Raw genomic sequence first — 11,880 nt, 5'->3', positions numbered from 1 at the left:
ATGTGTTCAAAAACTGTTATTAAAATCTATAATTTATGATTGACTTCCAGAGTGACATGTTTCTCTATTATCAGCAGTATGAGTAGTTCCTCTGAGTTAGTCTCACTCACATCATCCAACTTCGTAAATATTAACCAGAGCTCCAAACATCTATCAGTTTGCTTAAAATAGTCCTCAACCCATGCACTATTTTGTTTCAGTATAATTTGATGGGGAACTACAAAACTACAGTGCACACCTGCTTAGAACATTTGTGAGTCTGTCAGACTTTTGAGCTTGCCTGTTTTTAAAAGATTTACATCCACATTATAGGTCACAACAGTTGGTTGACGGTAACCACAGAAAGCGGAAACATATTTCACTTTTCAGGACATTTTCTGATTGTGAACAGAAGAAAATAAATCACACTCTGTGCCCTTTAAAGCAGAGAGCATGACAAACATACCTTTTTTGGCAAATTTACATTAACCACCTGTGTGGGAAATATGCATATTCTACTTCACACAAACTAATTTCTAAACTTTTGTCCCAGTTTAGCACCAGTTGAAAAATGTTTTGTTATACTAATAACAGAATGAAACAGTGCCCTCACATGCTAAGCACTAATCACTTTTAGGTCATCGTCATTCGCCTAGTTTCACTTGGTCAGTGTGAAAATCCCCAAATGATTGAAAGCGCAGTGTAACTGAGCTGAGACCCGCTGTTAATGGACCACTATAATCATCATTAAAGTGTAAACTCTTCCAGTGGCACATGACATGTTTATGACCCTACAGTTTTTTTATAGATAAGTTGTTAGTTGTAATTTAAATGGTTGCTGCTGCAGCGTGTATATTTATATTCCTCTAGATTCTGATGTAAATGTATTTTACTGTAGATGGCTTCATGTATAAAGAGTAGAAAGTGGTTCATTTAAGAGTGTAATTTATATGAACAAAGATTTTACAGATACTATTACATTTCATAGGCGTAAACTTTGCAGTCGGTTTTAATTCTGATGCCACAATGAATATAAATGCTGTCATACACTGGATGTTCACTGGGCTTCTGCACCCTTCTGTAAATGTTTAACCACTGAAATAAATACAGATACTTACATCATGTTGTATGTGATTTGTAAAAAACACAAAAGTTTATTGGTGAAGCGCTACATACAGTTATATACAGTTTCTTCTGCCCCATTCTCTGCTCTACATTATGCACATCTAACATTTGTGCAGCTGTGTTCTGATCTTAAACGGGGTCATGGCCTCATTTCTGTCTGTGCCCACATGATAGAGAGCTATAAGTATCTTCTCAGCTCTTCCAAGTGACGAAATCACCCAAATATATCAAATATATCAGGGTGAGAACATTTCCTCTCTGCTGTATCTTCATATTGTGACACAAATCAGTGTAATACATATATTATTTACATGTTTTGCATTACAGTGAATTTTGAAGCTTTTTGTCACTCCAGTGAGTCAGCTGCGTCCGTTAATGTGACGCTGGTTGGCTGTCATGATCGGCTCTTGGGACTCCTTCCTGATCCTCTGCAGCTTTGGCATGATTGGAGGTGGAGCGCGACTCACACTAACGTGGCTGCTTTGGTCTGGCTGCAAAGAGCAGAGAAAATATGCTAAAATATTCTATAAGTTGCTTCACATTCACGGTATCACCTGAGTGCATGAATATTTCCTGTAAACACAAGCAATTCAATTAATTTCAACTCAATTTATTTTCTAGCTTGGTGAAATCTTGGCCAGTCGTCTAGCTGGTCGCACATAGCGTCTGCAGGCAACACAGGTGAACACCGACAGAAACTCAGAGCCAGTGGTCCAACATCTAATGTGCGGAGATGCTACTGTACTTTGCAGTAACATGTCCAGGACTACACCATATATTGTTAACGAGCACTGCAATCCCTCCTCTTTTACTGTTACCTCTCTGTCTGCAGTCTATCTGCTTAGAGCCTAAAACCTTTGTGGAGAGATGTTAGAGTCGTTCTAGCAGCCATATCTTGATGAAAAAAAAGACACTGCCTTCCCAAAATTCACAATTCACTGCATCCTTGGCAGGGCTCCAAACTCCTTCATTGTATCTGACCGTGATCTCACATTTCCCAGGTGGTGTTTTGTTTTCTATCCAAATTAGATAACAAAATAAAATATAAATCAACTGAAAAACAAGTAAGAACTTGAGGTGTAGCAGAGATGAAGGTGTGGTAGAAAATCTTCAGAGGCCACCATCATGGGTGGGGGTGTTGTTTTTGTTGCTTGGCAATACTTAGCTGATGATGTCACACCAGCAGTTTCAGCAGGTAATACAGGTGAACTCTTTCAGTAGACAACATGGACAGGAACTCACAACCAACAGTTCAACATCTGGGGTGCAGAGACGCTCTCAGTGACATTTCCAGGATTACATCTGTTGTTAACAAGCTCTGCAATCCTCCTCTTTCACTGTTACCTCTCTGTCTGCAGTGTCTGCCTGCCTGCATAGTCTTGAAGCCGAGTGGAGAGGTGTTAAGTTGTTCTTGCAGCCATGTCTCAATGAAAAAAAACAAAAAAGTCTTTCCTGATATTCCTGCTTTGTCCTCATCGGGGGTCCGAGCTTGTCCATTTTAGCTCCCTATGATCTCACACTTCCCTTGATGATTAAGAGAAGAAATGTTTAAACTTCCTCCTATTTCTCTGTTTTGATCCTGCTCTGCATCCTAGATAATTTGGGGTCCCATTCCAAGCATTACTATGGCTTTTGGAAAGCTGAAACAACTGCTCTCACTTGCAAACAAACTTCCCTTTTGCCATGGTTATGCATAATAACAGATTTCTTTTTTTAAAAATGCCAGCGGTACCAGCAGAAATCATTCCAGCAGCAAAACAGCTCAATAGAAAATTTCAAGAAGATGCAAAGAAAAACACAGTAGGTCCAACAACTGCAGCAGGCTGCTGATAGTTGTTCTTGTATGTTGCCAAACTATGAGCACAGTCACTAAAGAATAAGAAGTGTCCAAATGAGCATAACAATGTATCTGCAGCAGAATTGCAAGAACCCTCAAGATCTTTGCTTTTAACTACTTTTCCATGCAGCAACCACAACACACAAGCAAGAATAAAATTGAACCATATTGTGTTTTTAGTCCCAAACATCTTTGTTTTTAATCACAAAGCAAAACAGCTGGGGGACAATAAATTAGGAAAATTACATGGGGCTGAAAAATACTGCAAAGCTTTGGTTAGTCAACTCTTACAATAACTTAAATACACAACCCACATGAAACAGAAAATACCCCCAGCAGGGAAACATAATGCCCAATAGTATACCGATACTATATGTCTGTGCTCAATGCTCATAGGCAAAGCACCGGAGCTAGAACATGCAAATCAATAGTTTGGTGAGGACACAATCCAGTCATTCCACTCAGCCTATTCAAGCTCATTTTGTTTCTGCCCATTTATTCCACAGATCCATGAAGGCATATAAGGTTTTATAAACACGACACTGTCTAACCTGTTGTAGCTGAAAAATCCAGTTCTGATAATCCTCCAGGCAGATGCAGGAGACCTGCAGGGGCTCCACCAGCTCACCTACAACAAAAACAGTGATTATATGAAGTGAGTCACTACGCTCAGTTTTGCCAATTCAGGTTAAATGCTACAAAACTATGACATTCAGCTAAAATGCACTGATGTCATCCGTGTACAGTTTACCTATCAGCTCAAACTCCAGTCGTCCAGGTTGGGCACAGCGCTCCACTGCTTTTATGCTCTGTCGCGCCAACCTGCCCTGTTAGAGATGATACAGAAGAAAAACTGATTTTCAGGAAATTGTGTAGGTTCATCTACTTTAATGTAATCAATCATACATTAACTGTATGGTAAATGATTAAATTAAGTTGCTCAGTGAAAAACACTCTGATTACTGATTACTGGGACACAGAGTTGTGCCACAGTGGAGGTGGAGGTGTTATTATGGATATTTCCTTATAGAGTCATTTTACATTACCTCATATTTTACATTCAGCCGCTGACTGTCAACAGAAAGCAGCAGAAGGTCGTGAGGAAAGAGAACCATCAGTCTCTCTTGGAGTCCCTACGAGAACAAAGCCAACAATGTCTGTATTAGTTCAAACACTACAGTCTAAATACACCAGAAAACTAAAGTGATATTCTCCATCAAACCCTATAGTCACTTCACTGCATTTAAGTTGCATTTTAAAGGATAACCGCAGGAGATTTCAACTTGTGCCTGGTTCTTGTGGTTTTGGTCATCACAGTCTCAGTTTCACACCATAGTCTTTAAGTTCAATGCCTAGATATGCTAATGAAGAAGCCAGAGATGGCTACAAAGAAAACAAAAAACAGTCTGAACAGTCGTAAAAGCATCCTTCAAGTCAATTCAAATTTTTATCCTCAGATTAAATAGTTTAGGAAGCCTGATAAAACATAGTGCTTGATCTAACTAAATTTTTATCTTAACATCGGTTAAAACCACTAATGTTGCACTTAAGTGGTGCAGTGTGTTAAATGAAAACAGAAATTAAATTATGTCAATGTCATCGCCCGCAGGGTAAAAGAAAAAAAACCTTTCAAACAAGTTTCTTAGCAACAGAAGAGAGAATGTGGGAAATGTGGATGTGGTTTTCAGACACTCTCACATCTTGTCATATGTAGCACTTATGTGGAAGAATATGGGTAAAAAGGTAGATTTATCATCTAAACATTTCTGTAAAATGAATTAAGTTTTGGAGGTGACAAATTATTTCTTTAATTTGTATAAGTGAAGTTACTCAGAGCAGTCGCAGTTTTCGTGGCAGGTTTGCGGCCATGTTTGCTGTTGATTTCTTCACACTATGTTTCTCTCACCACAACTGTCCCTTTCCAGTGACAGAAATCGCAACAAAACAAGAAATGGCTTTTCAGAAATTACAATGTACAAAACAAAAAACCACAGCCCAATGAGATAAACAAACATGTATGTGTTGTCTGCACTTTGTTGCTTTTGGTTTGCATCTAAAGCCCACCACATTGTCCCTTTCATAAATTTGCCATACATCTATGAATACAGTGAACATCAGTTTTCTAGGACAATTTGCATTGTACGTCCTATCTAGTTTGTTTAACCCTGTTTAGTTAAAGCAGTAACTAATTACTTTAAGCACATGTATAATTCTTTTAAGAACATGAATGACTCATTTGCGCACCCATTATTTTTTGCCTTTGGGGCACTTCCATTTCGGCCTTGTGCAAAGAAATTAAAAAAGGATTCCAACAAAACCGGCATTTTTTTTCATGATCATTAGATACTAGTTAAGTATCCTATTCAGTGATCTCAACATGAATCATCAAGATATTCCTTCTTTGTTTTAGTCAAACATTCAAACTAATACAAGTTACATCTGGTCCCATGTGGCTCACGACAACTGACATGTCAGTATGTCAAAGTTCAGAAAACTAACATAATAAATTCAAACTGCAGATAGTGTCAGAGAGTACTTACTACCTGTCTCTGTGTGTTGATGATATGAACAATAGATATGTATCCTGGCTGACCCATGTGCTGTATGGGCGAGCCCTCCCACTGCCATATTGGAGCTTGCAGTAAGTATTTTTTCAGCTCCTCTCTTTTCCAGAGCTCATCACACGGCAACTAGTAGAGAAAGACATGGACAGAGAATTAACTGCGAATGAACCTAACTTCATTTTATGCACAGTTGTACGCTGATGTGCAACAGTAAATCGTTACAAGGTAGGAGAGAGCGCAGTGGGGGGGACTCATAGGTTGCATCACGGATTTGTATCTTCTGTCTTCTATATGTTGCATCCATTTCTGTAACTCTGCAGCGCTGGAACATATGAACACCTTGGAGTCCACTACTGGACCTGGATAAAAGAGGGAACAGCATAAATCCTGCTCAGTACTTCACACTCTGCAGCCACAGCTTAGCTGAACTTGGTAGTTTCCACTGACTCACTGCTGATCTCAAACATGTGTGGTGAATGTGATGCATCAGGGCCCAGGGAGACGGCCTGGAAGGAGAGTCCAGAAAGGGGAAGAATGCCCTGCAAGATAAGAGAAGACAAACCTTAAGAAATTAATGTCATTTTTCATAATGCTTCAGCTTCAAACAAAAAAAACCTCAACATAGATGATTTTGTAACTTTTTTGTAACATTAGTCGTGCTCATTTGCAGAAAAAATATGCTCATGATGTCCTGACATGTTTGCAAACAACACATTTTTGCAAAAAGCCTGCTTTGCAAACTGGAATGTGGAGTTTAAAAGGTATGGACAGTTGTCAGCAGAGGGGATCAAAACAGTTGCATTGAAGAGCACTTTTGGAGCTTAACCTAAACCAGGAACTAAATTTAGATATTTCAGCCTTTGTAGCACCCATTTCAACTAATTCATTTGTGTCTTCTGCAACTCAGTGGAGCAATACTAAATCACAGGATGCTTCCTTTGAAGCCGCTCATCCTGATTAACTTTTGTGTCAGAAGTTAAGCTATGCAGTCTCATTCTGACAACAGGGTGACCACTATGTCCTCTTTTATATTAGGTCTATAGTCACTTTCACAGAGTTTCCCAGAGGTCACTATTTTGTTACCTTGATGGTATGCTTTGGATCATCTAGTTGAAATGTACACTTTCATCCAAACCTAGGATACTTGGCACTATGTAAAGGGCTTTCACTTAGTACTGCTCTACATTTCCATCTTTTTCTCCTTCCTGACTCGTCTCTCGGTCTCTGTCATAGCCTGATGCAGTGTTCTTTGGTTCTTTAAATGCTAATTTCTTGTTTCCTTCATCAGATCTCAGAACTGTGCGTCATCACAGTCCTACAGTCAAGATGCAAAAACACCATTTAATGGATTCTGTACAATTGGATGAGAAAAAAAACTTTACGGATTTACTTTTAAGATGAGTTTGAAACAACAAAATGTGGAAAACATTTTCTAAAGTCTGAAAGCCGTCTGTCTGTGTACCTGATAAATGTGAGTCCAACATTCTGTTTACGTTTGGTTTTTGGTCTTTATCAACTATGTGTATAAATCCCTTCTCTTGAAGCTCTTGTTTATTCACAAACTTACCCGATAACAGACACGTGGGCCAAATCTGGGCTACTTTTGGCACATATGGCTGAGTTATGGCACTGGCAAGCCTTATGTTGGTCAGACGTGGCCCAGACGTCATGAACTCTGGTTATGTCATGTGTTGTATGAGCCAGATGTGGTCCAAATGTCTTAAACCAGCTTTGGAGCTTTGCTTGGTTTGTGTTGTGAGGGACAGGTGTGACCCAAAAGCCAAGAAAATTACGATTTGGGCCATGTCTTGTAGATTCATGTCCGAGTGTAGTCAGCCACACTCATCCTCACTCAACCTCGTCATTGGAGGCCAAATGTGAACCAAAGAAAACTGCAGATGTAAGTCATGTTTGGGCCAAACATTCCTTGCTATCTGGGTGTCTGCTGCTTTTACTGTTGGCAGTTCTTTATTTCATTTCCAGCAGCCTGCTGCTTTAATATGCAGTATCAGCTTTGTCTGTTCCAAAACATCCAACAAAAACGTATCATATCGGTGTGAGAACAAAGACGTTTCTTAGTTTTCCAAGTACAGGAGCAGGATTTCTTTTAGCCCGGCTGGCATGGACCCTCTCATAACTACATATTTAAGCAAAGGTGTTGCCGAAGTGGAAAGAGTACCTCATATATAAAGTCCTGGCGGGAGTGGTCCAGAGAGAGGATCAGCAGGTGAAAGTAGAACAGCACCAGGAAGTGTTCACTTGTCTCCTGTGGACACAAACATAACAGAATTACAATCTAATGGTTTAGCAGTGTTTATCTGTTTTCTGTCTGATAAATTTTGAGGATCTCCATGAATCGAATAAGGTCACTTTTACACCCAACAAATTCTTAATTTCTTTCTGGTTTTTAGGATGTATGTGCAGTGAACTGATACTTAATCTTCCAGATGAATCCTTAGTATGTTGTCACATTACCTTTGTGTAGCTGTTGTAGAAAGAGACCAGGGAAGAGTGTAGGATTTCTCCATAGATATGGGCAGGTTGGCCCTCCCAGCCTCTGATTGGCTGCTGGGAATAAATCCTGTGATATAGCTCATCTCTGCTCTGGCCCCACAGCACCACCTACAGACACAAAAAGCATGAGCCCATGTCTGCTGACTATCATAAACAGTTTGTATATTTAATCTTTAATGAATTTACTCTTAAAAATGTTTTCCTTTTATACTTTTCCAGTTGCTAGTAGCTTCCCCTTTTCACCCTCTCATGCAGTGTGAGTCATGTATTGCACAGCAAATTTAATTTTGTTGTTTTGTTGCCTATGAGCAAAATGTTGCACAACTAGAACAGTCTCTCATGAAAACTCAATAAGATTTGTGTATAATACATGAAGTCGGATGTAAATTACTAAATTCTCCTTTAATCCATGTTTCGAAAAAGTGTGGAAACTCGTATTTTTATGGCAATGTCTCCTCCTAATTTAATTTCCTGTAAAGTTTGAATCACACAGAACAGGGTATGCAGAATATCTCACTCCTATCATGGAAATTCCCACAGTGTACACACAGTGTGTCTGGCCTCAGCACAAATAACAGCGGAAACTGTTGACATACACCAGATAACACCTCATCTCAGTCTGCCTGAGCATCAAAAAGTGTTAAACTTGTTACTTGGAGTAAGCCACGTGCTGTGTTCAGGCTGTGAAGAGTGCTGTTTCGGACTTTGTTGCTATCTTACACAACACAACACACATACACATATACAGCACAGGCTTACAGCAACCTCTTGTTCCAGGTGTCGTATAGGAGGTTTTCGTGCTGGTGGTGGTGGTGGTGGTGGTGGCAGCTGCTGCTCATCACTGCTGTTCCTCACTGGCAGCTGAAGTCTCATTTCTCCCAGACTCCACATCCTGAAAACACACACACACATGCATTAAAGCATGCTATCAGAAAAAGAGTGTCACGTAGCAGTTTCTGTACTGAGTGCACAGCAGCTCAGTGCTTTTCTTTATGGTCTCTTTAATGCACAGACATGGGTTCAGATGCGGGGCTTCCTTTGCTGTGTAAATGTTAAAGTGACTCTTTGGTGGCTCTTAATGTTCAGAACTACAATTGTAAATATTTGCAAAACAGGCACATGCGTTGGCAGGCTACAGCCCTCGTTATGTGAACAGGAAGATAGATTAAGAAGGAACAAAGTTGGAGCTCAGTATGAATGACATGTCTGCCTCCCCCTGCCAACCAGCGGCAGCCAGACATAATCAGATTATAATAGTCAGAGGGATGTCAGACCCAAATACTCACCCCTTACTGCCAGACTTTGTAGTATTTGCTCAATAAAGATAGAAATGTTGCACCAGGTCAACACTGCATGTTATAGTAAGTTAGTATAAGACTGTCAAAAGCAGTGAGAAACAGCTCCCCACCAAGGTCAAACTGAACAACCTTGGGGGTCTATGGGTAAGAGAGTCTTTGGAGGCTGCTGAAACAAAGCAAGTCTCCTTATCTTATCACCAGGCGAGAGTCAGATCTGAATATATCCTGAAAAAAACAACTTTTACGAACACAGCATCAAAATGGTAAGTTAGTTATACTGACTAAAGTTATTTATAAACCAGTTCTAAATATTCTTAAATGCAGGACTGACAAATTTGTTGCAGCAGAAAATAAGCACAACAAAGGCTTTGAATGTGCCGTGCAGCGTAGACGAGGTTAACTGAGTTAGTGGTACTTCTCAGGGTTTCTGGTTCAGATCAGTATGTGTTACTTTTAATACATTAACCTTTTTTAAATTGGTGGCCTGTCACTGACTTTTTAAACTTTTGTTTGTTTTGCGCACTCCTGGAGACATTTTGTTATTAATTTGTTTGGATAATGTGACAGATGCATGAGACGTTATCCCTTTGAAATGAAATTTCACTTGATAGTTTCTTTCCAAGTCTTCCACTAAGAATGATGTTGGTCAAAATCAGCTCACCACGGCAGTCAGTCTATAATCTAAACACTGAACAGCTGTGACCAAGGCTATGGATTTGTCTGTTCATTTGGATCACAGACGCATACAACGCACATCTATATATATATGCAAATTTGACGGTGCATCTTAAAAAGACATGTATTTGTCTGTGTTACAGATTCCAATTAGAAGCCACCTGCTGCTATTAGTTGTACCAATTAAACCGTCACAAATAAGATTTTGCTCTTGTTTGTGATTAACCTCCTGCTAATCCCCATGCCCTAAAGTAAGCAAGGATTTGTCCCGCCTTTACTCTGTGTTAAACCACTCCATGCTCCTGCCATTGTCTTATAGTAATCTGTTAATCACATCAGTGCAGCCTCACTAACTTGCCAAGTTCATATTGAGTAAATAGGAGCCAATTAGTTCTCCCCTGTTGTTTAGATTCTGGTGGGTAGGAATCCCACAGATGTCATCTGTTGTTGCGCATGTGCTTTTCATCACTCAGAAACTCAAAGTTTTCTGTCTGAAAATACAATGTGTTGCAATTGGAATGACTGAATATTCTGAATAAAGAGGCACTTGTGCTTTACATTTTCAACCTCAAAACATGACACGCGAAATTCCACAGAAAACCACAAAAGTCCTCTTTTTCACTTCAGAGAGTGTCACCGCTTCCTCCTCCAGAACTCACAAAACCACATTTTAACATTTACACTAACTTAAAAGACACAATCTCTATGAATATATGATTAAAATTCACATTTTCAGATGAGACAATCTTGTGTCCACGTAGCTCAACTTATTTCAATTCCAAGGTGTTTTGCCAGGCTCAAAATACAGTGTCAGATGTGTGAATTCCCCTCCGTTGTGTCTTTATATTTTTGAGCAACTATCTAAGTTAGACATACAACTTGTATTTGTGTCTTACCCTAAATTGTCCCCTGAGAGTTCCAGGAGTTCAATCTCGTCAGGGCCCACTTCATCCACTCCAGTATGCCTCTGGGTCACACTGCAGCATCCCATGACCGACAAGCAGTCTGTCCCTCTCAGACTCTAGTCCACACACTGAGCACCATCTGCCGAGGCAGTGATCCAAACAGTTTGTGTGTGTGCCACATTAAAACCAAAGAGATAACATTAAAACGGGGGGTGGATGGGTTTAAAAGAGGATATTGAAAAGAGGAGGAGGCATGGCGACAAAGCTCGAGTTCCTCCTTTCTGCCTGCATGTATATTTCCGTAGAGTCCTGTGAATAACAAAAAAAACAAAAAACAAAATGTAAAAGCCCTTCAATAGAAATTTAAGATAAAAGTGGCAAGTTTTTGTTGAGGCGCAGCGTAGTAGTTGTTCCTTCCTTCCTGTCAGTCGGCTGTCTGCAGAGGGCTGAGCAGCTTCCTCCGTTTGGTTATTTTACTCTTTGAACTCATGCAGGGAACCTTCTGATGCGTCAGCATGACAAATAAAAAGTGGTTGGGTTGTTGCTGAGAGACAAGCTGACCGAACGAGGGCAGAAAAAATATTGCACCTCTTAATGTTGATAACACAAGCTCCCTGATGTCCTCAGCCTCCTTACTGAGAAGCATGTGGTTAAAGCAAGCATCCTGTTGGGAAAGATGTGGCCATGCCTGCCTGTGTGTGCATGCACCCAGACTGAATATGGACAGTAAAGGGAGACAATTATGACTTGTGACACAGCGAGGTTAAGTGCTGCAGTCAAAACAAGCTGCAACAGCTGTGGAATCCAGTGGTATGTTGATCTTCCTGGTTGGAAAAGGGTGCAAAGGTTTGCATATCATCTGCCTTCCCTGTGAAGTGATGCAGCTTGACGTAAGATGACCGATAAATGTATTTCCACTTTGACACTTACTGTTGATTTGACGATGATGGTTGTTTGAATGAAAGGCGTTCTGCCCAAACAAC

General features: G+C 40.1%; 1 protein-coding gene across 3 annotated transcripts; it reads right to left on the bottom strand.

Annotated features, from left to right (window-relative positions):
• Window positions 1–1,149: 1,149 nt before the first annotated feature.
• Window positions 1,150–11,466, bottom strand: LOC142390657 (putative pleckstrin homology domain-containing family N member 1). 3 transcript variants are annotated; one of them, XM_075476274.1, is made up of 11 exons: window positions 10,889–11,466; window positions 8,785–8,911; window positions 7,981–8,127; window positions 7,685–7,771; window positions 5,957–6,044; window positions 5,728–5,864; window positions 5,482–5,631; window positions 3,988–4,074; window positions 3,693–3,768; window positions 3,493–3,569; window positions 1,150–1,595 (listed from the first exon to the last, which is right to left on the bottom strand). In XM_075476274.1, the coding sequence occupies exons 1-11, from the start codon at window positions 10,981–10,983 to the stop codon at window positions 1,464–1,466; spliced, it is 1,203 nt and encodes a 400-aa protein (XP_075332389.1). In that variant the 5' UTR covers window positions 10,984–11,466; the 3' UTR covers window positions 1,150–1,463. The 3 variants fall into 3 exon arrangements, with proteins under 3 accessions (XP_075332389.1, XP_075332386.1, XP_075332388.1); XM_075476271.1 differs by having other exon boundaries at window positions 8,779–8,911; window positions 10,889–11,465; XM_075476273.1 differs by having other exon boundaries at window positions 5,485–5,631; window positions 8,779–8,911; window positions 10,889–11,463.
• Window positions 11,467–11,880: the final 414 nt, after the last annotated feature.

Source organism: Odontesthes bonariensis, chromosome 10 (genome assembly GCF_027942865.1).
Source record: "Odontesthes bonariensis isolate fOdoBon6 chromosome 10, fOdoBon6.hap1, whole genome shotgun sequence".
NCBI classification, from domain to species: Eukaryota; Metazoa; Chordata; class Actinopteri; order Atheriniformes; family Atherinopsidae; genus Odontesthes; species Odontesthes bonariensis.
This window is presented reverse-complemented; position numbering and strand designations above follow the sequence as displayed.